The sequence below is a fragment of the Aristolochia californica genome, unplaced genomic scaffold (assembly GCF_029961685.1).
Source record: "Aristolochia californica isolate CCGP_79_NKW_82.1479 unplaced genomic scaffold, dmAriCali1.0.hap1 SCAF_2, whole genome shotgun sequence".
NCBI classification, from domain to species: domain Eukaryota; kingdom Viridiplantae; phylum Streptophyta; class Magnoliopsida; order Piperales; family Aristolochiaceae; genus Aristolochia; species Aristolochia californica.
In genome coordinates this window covers 41,654,548-41,668,516 of record NW_027181881.1, presented here as the reverse complement: position 1 = coordinate 41,668,516, position 13,969 = coordinate 41,654,548, and the positions used below count along the sequence as shown (strand labels likewise).

General features: G+C 42.3%; 2 protein-coding genes across 3 annotated transcripts; one reads left to right on the top strand and one right to left on the bottom strand.

The window, feature by feature from the left end:
* Positions 1-245: 245 nt before the first annotated feature.
* On the bottom strand, positions 246-2,028 carry LOC137956323 (annexin D4-like). The gene is made up of 6 exons (XM_068803771.1): positions 1,894-2,028; positions 1,607-1,779; positions 1,282-1,497; positions 929-1,144; positions 770-841; positions 246-681 (listed from the first exon to the last, which is right to left on the bottom strand). The coding sequence occupies exons 1-6, from the start codon at positions 1,946-1,948 to the stop codon at positions 472-474; spliced, it is 942 nt and encodes a 313-aa protein (XP_068659872.1). The 5' UTR covers positions 1,949-2,028; the 3' UTR covers positions 246-471.
* A 769-nt stretch (positions 2,029-2,797) lies between these two features.
* Positions 2,798-4,770, top strand: LOC137956447 (annexin D3-like). Of its 2 annotated transcripts, XM_068803948.1 has the most exons (7): positions 2,798-2,880; positions 3,051-3,143; positions 3,246-3,391; positions 3,641-3,862; positions 3,932-4,144; positions 4,239-4,328; positions 4,428-4,770. In XM_068803948.1, the coding sequence occupies exons 2-7, from the start codon at positions 3,068-3,070 to the stop codon at positions 4,632-4,634; spliced, it is 954 nt and encodes a 317-aa protein (XP_068660049.1). In that variant the 5' UTR covers positions 2,798-2,880; positions 3,051-3,067; the 3' UTR covers positions 4,635-4,770. The 2 variants fall into 2 exon arrangements, with proteins under 2 accessions (XP_068660049.1, XP_068660048.1); XM_068803947.1 differs by lacking the exon at positions 2,798-2,880 and having other exon boundaries at positions 2,937-3,143.
* Positions 4,771-13,969: the final 9,199 nt, after the last annotated feature.

Genomic DNA, 13,969 nt, shown 5'->3' with positions numbered 1-13,969 from the left:
TTTCAGAAGATTGATGAGCTTTCAGAGCCGCATGGACTCGTTTGAACGTAAATGCTGAGTAACAAGCTCTGTTTTCTTATATTTGTTTACGCTGCTGAAGGAAGAGATTGTCTTCTTACATGAAAACCAAGGTTCGGCAATTTTGGGTTTTAATTATACTTGGAGATATTTAGCAAATTTTGCGACCATAATCTGTGTTCGAGATCAGGATTTTTTTTTTTATATATAAAAAAACATTTAATAGATTGCGTTGCAACATATCTCTAAATTCTTGAAATGGAAGCTATCTGCGTAATTGAAGATTCAAGATTCAGCCTAGAAAATGTAATTATTCTTTCAATCACCAGAGCATCTCTTTTCCTTTTCCTCTCGAAGCTAAAGATCACCCACCAACTGAAGGATTCATTTGACACGAAAAGCAGAAATCCTTGCAGTTTTTATTTGTGATCGACGGCGCGTCTTCTTTCTTCTTCAGGTGTCTCTTGCAATCAACGCAAGCAAGAAATCCTTGTAGTTGCCACTCGTCACCTCTGCAACCTTGTCCACGACTGAAACCCCGTATATTTTATTGTACTCTTCTTTGATCTCCTTCAAGTCCACAACTGCTCGGGTCACAACTACTCGAGTCAGAGCTTTCTTCGCCGTCTCATCTGCATCTTCCGAAAGGGCCTTGGCCAGTACCTGAGACCAAACGACGTTCCAGTAAAATAGAATCCTGACAAGTCAAGAATTCATGAGAAAGTTTGCCTTCGATGTCATCCATCATCACCTTGCTGTAATATGTAGCAGGAGAGGCGAGGCATTCAACTGTTGATTGCAGGATCAAATCATTCTCCAAATCCTTACAAAACCCAATTTTGAAGTCATCTTAAGAAGGAAATAAAGAAGAAGATGAACGCATACTAAAACTCTGTATCATCAAGTATACCTTGTCGATTGTGCTACCAAAGATCTCATTGTATTGGTCAAAGGTGAGCTTGAGCTGCTTCTTGCTTCTGGTGCTCAGGATTCTGACAACATCTTCGTTGTGTATAGCACCGGTTTCTTTAACGGCCTTACCCAGTATCTTAGCTTCTGAAATCGCAAGTTCTGGGTTCACCCAAGGTCCTTCGTACCTGTACGAACTCACCAGTGCCACAAACAACTTCCGAGAGAGAGAAAGAAAAGAAGAAAAAAAACGCCCAGATCAGACCGTGAATTTCTGTACCAAATCGACGAGACACGAATTAAACGATCTTAAAATCTTCTCTGTTTCGTGAAAATCGAACTGTGGTTGCTTACTTTGCGGCTGTTTCCGAGGAGATGAGAGGCGACGTCCTCCTCCAGAGAATGGTGGAAGATGGAATGGTAGGCCTTCCTGGCTCCGAGAAGCTCTTCGGAGGAGCGAGTACAAGCGACCTCAATGAGAAGGTCGAGAGGGGGGCCCTTGTGGACGACCTCGTTGGCGAATCGGGCGTCTCTCTCCCACGGGTGCATCGCCCATTCCAGCACTGCTTTCTGCAGAGCACAGACGCGAGAAAGTTAACAGGTCTCAAGCCAATGGCGAAGGTCAACAACTCGAGATCCACAGCCGCATTACAGAGCACCAATACACGAGGAACAGTACCTTAAAACGGGAGAATTCTGTCTTCAATTTGGCGATATGGGCAACTTCCCATCTCTGGAAGGAACGCTCATCGTCTCTGAAGAATTCGCTGCAACTTTTCCGGTAATTCGTCAGGTGGTCCGGTTGCCATTTCGCGGAGACGGAGACGATAAACGATTCATCCACCCCAAATCCTAAATGCAACCATAATTAACGAAAGCACAAAAAAAAATCAGCATAAGCAAGTAATGAATCTATTGCGCAGTGGAAAAGAATACTCAGAAAAGAATAGATGGAGGTGAGGAAACCTGAAAAAGCCTTGGTAAGAGCATCCAAATCGTTACTTGCCAGAGGAGTGGCCATTTCTGTTCACAAGTAGCAAAGGCTCGTCGGTGATGTCGATGTCTTTGTTCAGTTTAGAATCTTCAGATTATATACACGTCTCAAAAACCATTTTCGTCATTTCAGACACCAAACGGGAATTTCATTTATACTGCCAGTTACTAAATGTACAAGAAACGGATGAAGGAGGAGGAGTTTCAGAATTGATCGTAATATAGTATAAAGAATGACAATTATGAAGCTCGAGGAAACTGTTTTTTCAATTTACTGAATTACGTAATGCGTTATCTCAACTCAAGATCGCTCTGTGTGTTATCCATGTCAGATACAACAACTCAATTACATCTACAATAATTGGTGATGGTGGGTCAAAGACGAGAAAAATCGGAAGCTTTCGTTCCCACATCATCAACATAAACAAACACGCGCATGTTTCACGATGAGATATTTTTCTGCCAGTCACAGTCAAGAAAGAGAAAGGGCAGCTACTTTTTATTATCAGAGTAAGAGATATGAGACATGAATTCATTGGCTCGAATGGCTACCGATGTCAATCAACATCCACATGAGATTCACATGAGATCTATTCTGCAATTGTTTCAAGTTTGAAAGAGAAACCTGTTTAAAAAAAATCTCTTCTTTGTTGGTCAGTTTATGTTGCAGATAATATGAACCCAATTAACAAATTCCTCAAATCAATAGAAATGAGCAGATTTCTGGGTCCCCTTACAGCTGGAGTTTCTAATGGCGGACTTCGTATCTCTCCTTCTCCGCTCATCAAAGCATGGTTGTTGAAGACGATAATGTAGATTAATGTCGTCTCACTATCCACTCTCTGACGTTCTTTTGTCAATTCTTAAGATGAAATTAAGACCGTTGATCCGATTCTCTGTTCTTCAAATTCATGTGGCCGAAGAAATCTCTGATTGATTGACCAGAACCAGGTCCAGGAGGTATATGGTATATAAATCATCTTTTACCGTTTTTTTTTTTTTCTGCTGGAGACGAAACCTTCAACGTCATTAACACTGGATTTCTGGAAACCTACTCGTAGCCTTGAATTGGATTCTCATTCTTTATTTCCTTCTTTCGTTTTTGTGTTTCGGTGCCCAATTCCAAGTAGAAGATAGAGAAGGAGAGATGGCTACGGTTATGATCCCGGAGCCCCTTCCCTCTCCTGTGGAGGACAGCGAGGCTCTCAGAAAAGCTGTTCAAGGTACCTCTCAAACTGCATTTTGCTAAATCTACGTTTCTGAACAAATTACAAGGAGAAGGATTAATCGGGCTAACGTGTGGATGGTTGATTTTCCTTTGGAAGGATGGGGAACGGATGAGAAGGCGATAATTAGGATACTGGGACACCGTAATGCGAGTCAGCGATTGAAAATCTGCCAAACATACGAGCAGCTTTACCAAGAGAGTCTCGTCGATAGGCTCCAGTCTGAACTTTCGGGCGATTTCCGGGTATCAACCTCTCTCCTTGCTCTGTCCAGCTTTACCATCAATTCTCTGTTTTGCTCGCTGAAAACCTGCTTCACCTTTTCTATAAAAAATGGTTGATTTAACCTACTTTCCTTTGGATTTTTCTTTTCAATGAGGATTGGTCCATCTCATGGTTAATTTCAAAATCCGAACCTTGTAAGACGATCAAGTAAAGTGACCGTGCAATTGTCTATTTGAAATGTTCAAATCTCTGTGAAATGAACCAACCAGAACGCAGTGATCCAATGGACGCTGGATCCCCCTCAAAGAGACGCTAAGATGGCGAAGGAGGCTCTGACAAAAAAGGACGCCAAACATCTACTTGTCCTCGTCGAGATTGCTTGTACTTCCTCCCCCGACCACCTCATCGAAGTCAGACGAGCCTACTGCTCCCTCTTCAAATGCTCCTTTGAAGAAGACATTATTCTCCATGTCGAGCCTCCTTTCAGAAAGGTACCTCTTTCTTCAGTACTCTCGATTTCTACGTAGAGAACGGTAACCTTTGACGTGTTTCATTTACAGCTTCTGGTGAGTCTAGTCAGCTCTTTCAGATTCGACGGAGAAGAGGCAGACGAGACGGAGGCGCAAAAGGAGGCGACCACGCTGCAAGAGGCCATCAAGAAGAACGCCTTGGCTGAGGATATTGTTGTTTGGATTTTGAGTACAAGGAACAAGTTTCATCTCAAAACTGTTTTCGATTGTTACAAGAAGATCTTTGAGATATCTATTGAGGAGGTATATATGACGAGAGAAGGAAACGCATGAAAGCTTCCAAGACATTCAATTTGTCATTTACTCAACTGGTTAAGTTTACCATATTCTAATGCAGGGTATCAAACAATCCTTATCTGGCGATTTTGCATCTCTTCTGCTGACTGCCATACGGTGCATCCATTCACCAGCAAAACACTTCGCAGAGGTAAAGAGATTATTCCATCTCTTCTAGACAGACCCTTTTTGGGTTTTCTTCACAATCGTTAAGTAGTTTGGTTTCCATGCTTTTATGTCACAAAACCAGGTCGTACGATCATCGATTGTGGGTTTAGGAACAGATGAAGATTCACTGACCAGAGCCATAGTAACTAGAGCAGAAATAGACATGGAGAAGATTAAAGCAGAGTACCTAGATGCATACAAAGTTAAGCTTGTTGATGACGTTATTGGAGATACCTCGGGGAATTACAAGGACATATTGCTCACCTTACTTGGTGACGACAAACTGTGACCTTCTGCAACTTTAAGCCAAAGATATTACTCCTTCAACGAAATAATCCATTTGATTCTTGTATTATCATGCTTAATGTTTAATGAATGGAAGGATAGATGTGAATTTTACTGTTATTGTAAATCATCTTCTTCAATGTCACAGCTTGCCTCCAATCAGGAGCAATCTACAAAATCCAGAAAGATACAAAACCCAGAAGTAAAAGAATTAAAGCTGACAATGACAACATCTGAAAGATGTAGAGATGACTTAAAAAGTGAGGCATATTACAGTTAATTTTGTGCAAGGGAGGTGGCTAACTCTTGGAATTATAAGAAGGGTGGGCAAAAGAGGCTAACTGTTAGAAGATACTGTGTTTCCCTCTTCTGATCTGGGTTGATAGGCTTACTCAAAGCAACTGCCAGTCCCAAGTTTCACAATTACATTTGAAAAGGACAAATTTACAAAAGTTTCATAATTGAGAAATCAGTTTGCTAGCTTTTAGCATAAACATATAAAGAGTTTTGCAAATCAAGAGCTCAGTAAAAGTAGTCAAACCTGATAGAAGATCAATAGACCACCAGAACATGAAGCCGAAACTGGAGGTTTTGCACTTTACCTTCAAGCATAGCTATTCCTCATTGCACATCTTCTGGGTGTTTTGAGTGAACCAGAGCCCATGACAGCCTCCTGATGCTTTGACTTATGAGTTGTTCTGAGCCATCATTTTCAGCTTCTGCAACTTCCCTTTCACATCCCTGAGAGCAGAAAGTACAAGGAAAACAATGAGAAGGCAACATTGGAAATGGGTAATCTTCTTGGAGAAAGCTATGCTTCTAGAAAAAGAAAATACATGGGACATCCAAAAATGGAAACCAACAGCCTAGGCTTACACTCGGGCAATGATTTTAGTTTTTACCAATTGTGACTTTTGTTTTTTTATCATGATAGTTGTATTTTGGGCATTTATTAAGCTTCTTACTTTTAAAGCAGAAATCTGCCTAGACTTTGGAAAATATATGGAAAAATGGGCAAACTCAATAGAACAAATTATCACTCAGTGGATACAGGACCAAAACTAACCATTGCAGGAACACATCTCATATTGATCACTCAGTGGATGGCTTCAAGTCAATCTCTAAGTCTTCTACACTTCTAATCCATCATGAATAAACAACTGCATGTTTACTTTGTTATTTATGAAACAAGCACTTTAGGATCCCGCACTAACTCCTTTTCATCAGATATTCATCCATGTATGTGTGATAGAGAGTTCTCACATTCTCTCTGGAGTGAGCCATATAAAAAGATCAAAGACAATCTCAGAAGCTTTGATTTGTAGACATTGGGTTCAAGTGGCTTGCTAGCTTAAGTCAGTCATACATGGCTTATGACACTAGAATTTTAGCCAACAAGGGTCACAATACTAGAATTTTATAGATGCCTAACTTCATTTCACTCCCAACTCAATTTTCATATGCTCAGCATCTGGTTTATTGACACAAACTTTAATAAAGAAAAAGAATTTTGAAGATGTGTTACATGTAGAAGGAGCTCCAACCATACACATACATTGGCGGTAGTAAGAGACACATGCTTAGACCTTATACAAAAACCCGAAAGTAAAATTAAGGTCTACGGTTTAAATAAGGATAAATTTAATCTTAAATACTTGTTGTCCTTGTGATCAATCTTGTTGAGCTTCCTTTTAGAAGAGGAAATCTTCCGTAGCGTGATTGTAGGAAACGCCTTATCCTGTGATTTTATTCCTTATTTATAAATATCCTCCTAAACGGAGAAATATCATCGAAAAATTCTTTGAAATCCTTCGTTTTCTTACATGGTATCAGAGCGGGAGTCCTTCACCTTCTCGTCGCCGAAGAACAGAGCAGAAACTCTGTTCCGTAGCTTTCCGTCATCCGAAGAACAGAGCAGAAGCTCTGTCCCGTAGCTTCCCGTCGTCACCGATTATCTCCGTAGTCATCCCACTCCGGCGCAACTGCCGACGACCGCACCACCAGCCCGGTTGTCGCTGCTAACCACCGCCCCGAAGGAAGTCGATGCTGGCATGGCCGAAGAAGAAAGATTTTTTTTCTTCTGCGACTCAGTGCACCGACGGTTTCCGTAGCCGAAAAACGCCGCCATCTAAGCTGCTGACCACCGCGGCTGAAGTACGCCGACACACCGTCACTGTCGCCGATGGCGACCTGTCGTCACCGAAGAAGTTTTTTTTTGTGTTCGTCACCGTAACACAAAGCCACCGCCACCCGAAATCAGGCGGGACTCCCGAAAGCCGACGAACCGCCGCCGTAACACAGAGCCACCGCCACCCGAAATCGGGCGGGACTCCCGAAAGTCGACGAACCGCCGCCGAATCATCCCGCCGAATCTGCCCCTGAACCACCAACGTTGACGTAGAAGACGAAGGTGCTCCTTTAATGTTTTTGTTAAATTAGGAACATTGTTACTTTATTTATTTGCGGGTTAACCCAGTGGATCCGAACCGGACCCGACCCGACCCAGATTGGTGAGTCAACTCAGTGGATCCGAGCCGTGACTACTGGTTGTAGGAATGTTTCTAGGAACCTGAAAAATGACCTTGTTTTTTCCCGGTAACGATGATCTTGTTCTCTTGGAGATAGACGCTATCTTTGATGGCTATAAAGGGGTAGACGAAGAGAAGACCACGAAGGAGATTGTGTTGGTTGAGGCGCTGAAGTGGCAAAAGCTCTGAGTCGTGAGTGAAACGTCGAAATACTTCGAGAATGTGTGGATGCAAATTGATGCACGCCTGCCCGCGATGCAGTGCCGAACCTACCTAACCGTGGTGGACACAATCGGCTAGATGGTGAAATCAGAGAGGTTGAGAAGCTTCTAGCGAGGTCCAGGTTTCGTCGTTCACTGTTTTTTAATAATAAAAAAATAAGATAACTTAGGGTTTTTCCCCAAATCGAAAATACCTGATGGACATTTCCTCCCAAAATCGGGATTTCGAAGCTTTTTTTTTTAAATCAAGACCTCTTCGGCGGCCTGCTCCGGCAGCCCGAGGTGCGCTTGCCTCGTGCGAGGTTCTCCTGTCTCAGTCGAACCCTTGTTTCGGCGCCCATGTGTTCGGCCAGTCCAGAACTCGTTCCATTCGGCCAACTCCGTCGACGGCTGTTCCGGCCACGGCGACGGCAACAACAACGTCGTACGATAGTTCCGACGGTGACGACGTCGATGTCGAACCCTTTCCCTGCCGATTCCCTATCTTCCGGGAACTCCAGAGCCTCCTCTGTTTCTGTACCTGCTCGGTCGAATCCCGAGTTTGTTTTTTGGACATTGAGCTGTAGCTCAATGGCTACAGCGTCGTCTTCGTTCTTCTGCTCGCTGCAGCGTCTCTGGCTAGATCAGCTTCTTCCCGAGCCTAAAGCTCTGATACCAACTGAAGCCGGGCAGGATAGCGATTATTCTATAGGCAGATCAAATTGAGAATCACGGAAAGAACGCATGAAATCCGCCCTAAAATCATAGAGAAATTCTCTAAATCGATTCACAATATCAATATCATTACTACCCAGAGAAAACCTAAACAACCTTTTAAACAAATTCAACGCCCCCGACAAGCCCGGGCTGCAGCTCAGAATAACATGAACCCAAACCCTAAGAATTATGGTCCAACCCGGGTTCAATACAAAAGATCCGAGTAAATATCTGAATATGGGCCGACTAAAGATCCGATTAAGGATCCAACTTGTTACCCGGGATCCGAATATATATACCCGCGTCACATATTCTGGCCTGCATCAAACACCCAGATTTAGACCGTGAATTTCTGTACCAAATCGACGAGATACGAATTAAACAATCTTAAAATCGTCTCTGTTTCGTGAAAATCGAACTGTGGTTGCTTACTTTGCGGCTGTTTCCGTGGAGATGAGAGGCGACGTCCTCTTCCAGAGAATGGTGGAAGATGGAATGGTAGGCCTTCCTAGCTCCGAGAAGCTCTTAGGAGGAGCGAGTACAAGCGACCTCTATGAGAAGGTCGAGAGGGGGGCCCTCGTGGACAACGTCGCTGGCGAACTGGGTGTCTATCTCCCACGGGTGCGTCCCCCATTGCTGCACTGTTAACTGCATAGCTCAGACGAGAGAAAGTTAACAGGTCTCAAGCCAATGGCGAAGGTCAACAACTCGAGATCCACAGTCGCATTACAGAGCACCAATACACGAAGAACATGTGAAAACAGAGACGCTCCGATAGAAAGTTGAGAAACAGAGGGATGTGGAAGAATAAACCTTTTCATTCTTGTTATTCTGAGTGGTATACATCTCTATTTATAGACAGGAATTGCTGATAAAGGATGAGGCAAAATAAAACAAAAAAATCGTGCATAATATTAGCGTGTGTTTGTTATAACAGAATGCACGCCTTTTCCGCCTTTGCTGCTGAGTTGTATCACTAACAGAACAGTACCTCAAAACGGGAGAATTCTGTCTTCGATTTGGTGATAAGGGCAGCATCCCATCTCTGGAAGGAACGCTCATCGTCTCTGAAGAAATCGCTGCAACTTTTCCTGTAATTCGTCAGGTGGTATGGTCGCCATTTCCCGGAGACGGAGACGATAAACGATTCATCCACTCCAAATCCTAAATGCAACCATAATTAATGAAAGCACAAAAAAGAACAGCATAAGCAAGTAATGAATCTATTGCGCAGTGGAAAAGAACTCAGAAAAGATAAGATGGAGGTGAGGAAACCTGAAAAAGCCTTGGTGAGAGCATCAAAATCGTTACTTGAATACTCTCCACTCCTGTAGTGTTCAACTACCAGAAGATACAGTGCTTCCCTCTGATCTGGGTTGATAGGCTTACTCAAAGCAACTGCCGGTCCCAAGTTTCACAATTACATTTGTAAAGGACAAATTGTAATAAGTTTGCTAGCTTTTAGCATAAACATATAAAGAGTTTTGCAAATTATTAGAATGTATTTTAGTGTGGAGGCCGTGGAGCACTGTAAGGGGAATGAAATTTCTGAGAGGTTTGTGAACTAGGTTTAGTAATTTCTGTCTTCCCAGATTTAACGGCAAAAGCCATTGTGTCAGGGGAGGGGTTTAAGCTCGAGGCATGAGTAGTTCTCCTTTGTTGTTCCTCTTGGATAACCAGAGAAAAAACACGATTAATAGTGGGCATCGGATCCATAAGGAGCAACTGACCACGAACTTGGGAAAAAGAATCATCAAGGCTCATTAAGAAGGACATGATATATTCCATATGGTGGTAATCCGTAAGAGTTTTAACGCCACCACAAGAGCAGTGAGGACGGTAATTGCTCAGTTCTTCCCAAATGGTTTTTAGCTTGGTGAAATAAGTGCTAACGGAATCCTTGTCTTGACGCAAGTTCATCAATTCCCGTTTAAGCTGAAAAATGCGAGGGCCATTTCGTTGTTGAAAACGATCCTGAAGGTCAAGCCAATTTCTCGGGCAGAAGCAGTAAAAATCACACTAGCAGAAATTTCTTTGGAAACCGAGTTTAAAATCCAAGAGATGACCATATTATTATTCCGGGTCCAAGAGTTGAGCAAAATGGGATCAGCACTTTGGAGTTCAGGGATGGAACCATCGACGAAGCCCACTTTGTTTTTCACGGATAGGGCAATGAGCGTCGCACGACTCCAACTAATATAATTTTCACTAGTAAGCAGTTGCGAGACAAGAACTTGCCCAGGACTGTCCGAATGGTGAATATAATAGGGGTTTGATGGTTCTTAAAAAATGGAATGAGTCGAACTGGTACAAAGACCAGAATCGGAAGCACCCGTCGAGGAATAAGTCTCCATGGAAGACTGACCGAATCTGACTGTCTCACTGTCAATGCAACGCCAAAGAAAAATTTTCACCAAATCCTCCACCAGAACGTCTCAAAAAAAAAAATCTAACAGTGAGCTCGAATCCAAAATTCGAAACCTCTCAGCCAAAGATATGCACTGTCCTCAATACTTCGACGTGAACAACCAAAGAAAATTCGAAACCTCTCGGCCAGCCAGAAAACCAAACAACCACACAAGCAGAGACAACCTCTCGGCCAGCAATAAACAGAGATTTGATATCTCGTCACAGAAAACGCCCAAAATCGGCGCCGAAATGCCAAAGAGCGAACGCATACAGCGTAGCCAGCCTCATGGCAACGGAATCCAGACGAAAAATAAAAGAGGGGCGGAATCTAACCTCTTTGCCGGAAATAACCAACGGAGCTAGAAATCGAACCTCTGCAGAACGCCGGAAACGTCAGAAATAGCCTCCCGACAGCTTGAATAGTAGAGCCCCTTCCGAACAGAGAGGAAAAAGGGAACGGAAACCCCTCTGTCGAAAAAATGAGCGTCGCCGGGAAGAATCACCGAAAAGAGGTGAGGGAGATGAAGGTATGTCGGCGTTCGGAAAAAAAAAATCAGAGATGGCGGATCATCCGCTCTGATACCATGTTAGAGACTCAAACGAGCAGAGAGCCGTTGAGCTCTGTTGACGGGGAGGCTCTGTCGAGAAGACGAGAAAAATGTATTCCAAACAGTATATTCAAAACTTCGTATGGGTTACAGGTTACAATGGGGGTTTTATACAAGAGAAAGGTAAAACAGTAATTTTACAAATTTATATAATAATAAATATTCAAATGATAAAATACATTCTAATACAAATCATGAGCTCAGAAAAAGTAGTCAAACCTGATAGAAGATCAATAGACCATCAGAACATGAAGCCTAAACTGGAGGTTTGGTACTTCTGCCTTCAAGCATAGCTGTTCCTCGTTGCACATCTTCTGGGTGTTTTGAGTGAACCAGAGCCCGTGACAGCCTCATGATCCTTTGACTTATGGGTTGTTCTGAGCCATCATTTTCAGCTTCTGCAACTTCCCTTTCACATCCCTGAGAGCAGAAAAGACACAGAAAATCAAGCTACTAAAAGAACGAACGATACAAACGAACAGAAACATTAAATTCCGAAACGGCACACATAATCATAAAATCAAGAAATGCAAGATTTATTTGCAATTATGTTTGTAAGGCGAATTATAGTCTCTTGTGCAGTGTCTTGAATTATAATCTACAAACGCTTGCTAACATGGATGCACAACCTTAATTCGTGAACAAGCCAAATAATATGCAATGAAGTAAATATTCATCCCAATAGCACTACCTTTTCTAAAGAATACACCTTACTGCTGTTGCATATTTTAATCATAAAATAATTTATCCGACCTTTTTAAAGAAAAGACAAACACAAAGTTCCCTCGGAAAAGAAGAGCCGAGGTTTAGAGAGATAAGATACAGTATCCCATGATATCTCGAGGTTTTAGTGAGAGGCGCAATAAGATATTATACAAGGATCGGCCCGATCGATATCTTAACACTCTCCCGCACGGGGATAGTCCCAATATACAAAGATAAATTCGGGGAGAGCGGGATTCGAATTCATAACTGACCTGATCTGATACCATGTTGAAACCAGTTGCGAGGTTTTAGTGAGAGATGCAACAAAACCTTATACAAGGACAAGCCCGGTCGATATCTCAACAGTAATTCGATCCGACGGGAGCTTTTGACAGGTTAAGATATCACCGGGTTCAAATTTTCAAACAACTTGAGACCTCCAATGAGATCACTTCACCTAAATAATAGCTGAAGACAAGTCAATTTAAGCATCGAAACCCCAACTCTGCAACCAGAATTGTAAAAAACAAATAGAACTCGAAACTGGCATAGAAACGTTACGGCGATAATATCTCGATCACACCAAGGAATGTTATCTGCGCCGCTGAAGAAAGCTCCAATGGACTCGAAACAACTTCCGATTTTAGCGTCCATTGATGATTTTCGGAGTGATGGAAAGAGCTACAGAAAAGAGGGAGAAGGGAACCCGATTATCTCTCAGATTTATTCAATTATGAGCTGGAGTTGTTATTTACAGTGGTGAGGAGAGAGAAAGAGAGAGAGAGACTACGTGTTTTGGGTGCGGGAGAAGGTCTTGTGCGGCTGAAAATTCTGAAAAAGCTGAGTGTGTTGGAGGCCCCGATCGGCGAGCTCGGATTTCATGCACGTGATCGGCAACAGAATCACGTGAAGTTGTCGTAAACTTGACAGCTAATCTGAAAGATCAGCAAGATCAGGTAATATTCTCTGGCTATAATCTGAAATATCAGTTAATATTCTCGGGCTAAAATCGCAGAATCATAATTCAGCCTAATTTTACGAATCATTCACTTGCGATTTTTTTAATTTTTTTCTCCCACTCTTGTCTTCCTCTCCTCTACGCACTCCCTTCAGCTTCTTTTTCCTTCGTTGTCTTTGTATCTCTTCTCCCTTCTCATCGTCTTCATGTATCTTTTCCTTTCATATTCTTCAGATATTCTTTTCCCGTCTCTCTCGGCCTCCCTTTCCCTTCTCCCTCTCTCGCTTTTCTCTTTTCCCCTAAAAATGCTCTTGATTTCACTCGATTTAACTCATTTTGGTTTCGATTTTCCCATTTCTTCGATTCTACTTCGATTTCCCTTGATTTCCCCATTTGGCTTCGATTTCCACATTGGATTTCGATTTTCCCTAAATTTCAGAATATAACCCTAAACCCTAATTTTTTTATTGTTAATTTAATGTTGTATTTGATTTAATCTTAATTTTTGTGTGCGGTATTTGTATTTATTGTTTAGTTTCTGCATAATTTCGGGATATAGGGTTATGGTTTATGGTATTGAGTGTTCAATTTTGTCTTTATGGTTTAGGGTTTAGGGTTTAGGGTATTTAGAGTTAAGGTTAAGGTAGGGTATACTTTCGGTTTAGGGTTAAGTTTAGGTTTTAGAGTATTTAGAGTATGGTTAAGGTAGGGTTTAGGGCATTTAGGGTTAGAGTTTTTTTTTTACAAAAAGTGTTGTCGAGGTAGGGTTAATAGAAGTTAGGGTTTAGGGGTTTAGAGTTTGGGGTTTTTAGGGGTTTAGTGTAAAAAGTTTATGGTTTAAGGGCTAATGGAGTTAGGGTTTAGTGTTCTGGGGCTAATGGAGGGTGGGTTTAAGGTTTAAGGCTTAGGGGCTAATGGAGGGTGGGTTTAGGGTTTAGGGTTTAAGGTTTAGGGGCTCAGGGGCGGGTTGAGTCCAATTCATACTAGGCTGAGTCGCTTACACCGGCGTCCATTAGCCAAGGAAACCCAACCCCCATCATTGACGAGGTAAAGTTTGTAGTGATTGCGAAGTCATATGAGGCTCTACCAGGGGTGTTCGGTGAATTTGGATTTGATGAATGTGTTTTTGCATTGTTCATATCATCTACAATGGAATTAGTTTAAATAATTTGTAAATGTTATAGAGCGTTGTTGAATAATTTTGAAGTGCTATG

Excerpts from the sequence above, each read along its gene's own strand:
- LOC137956447 (XM_068803948.1), top strand. The coding sequence starts at position 3,068 with ATGGCTACGGTTATGATCCCGGAGCCCCTTCCCTCTCCTGTGGAGGAC. Across the intron at positions 3,863-3,931 it reads TCGAGCCTCCTTTCAGAAAG|CTTCTGGTGAGTCTAGTCAG; the intron begins GTACCTCTTTCT and ends TTTCATTTACAG. Across the intron at positions 4,329-4,427 it reads CAGCAAAACACTTCGCAGAG|GTCGTACGATCATCGATTGT; the intron begins GTAAAGAGATTA and ends TCACAAAACCAG.
- LOC137956323 (XM_068803771.1), bottom strand. The coding sequence starts at position 1,948 with ATGGCCACTCCTCTGGCAAGTAACGATTTGGATGCTCTTACCAAGGCT. Across the intron at positions 1,145-1,281 it reads TCCTCGGAAACAGCCGCAAA|TTGTTTGTGGCACTGGTGAG; the intron begins GTAAGCAACCAC and ends CTCTCTCGGAAG. Across the intron at positions 682-769 it reads CTGCTACATATTACAGCAAG|GTACTGGCCAAGGCCCTTTC; the intron begins GTGATGATGGAT and ends GTTTGGTCTCAG.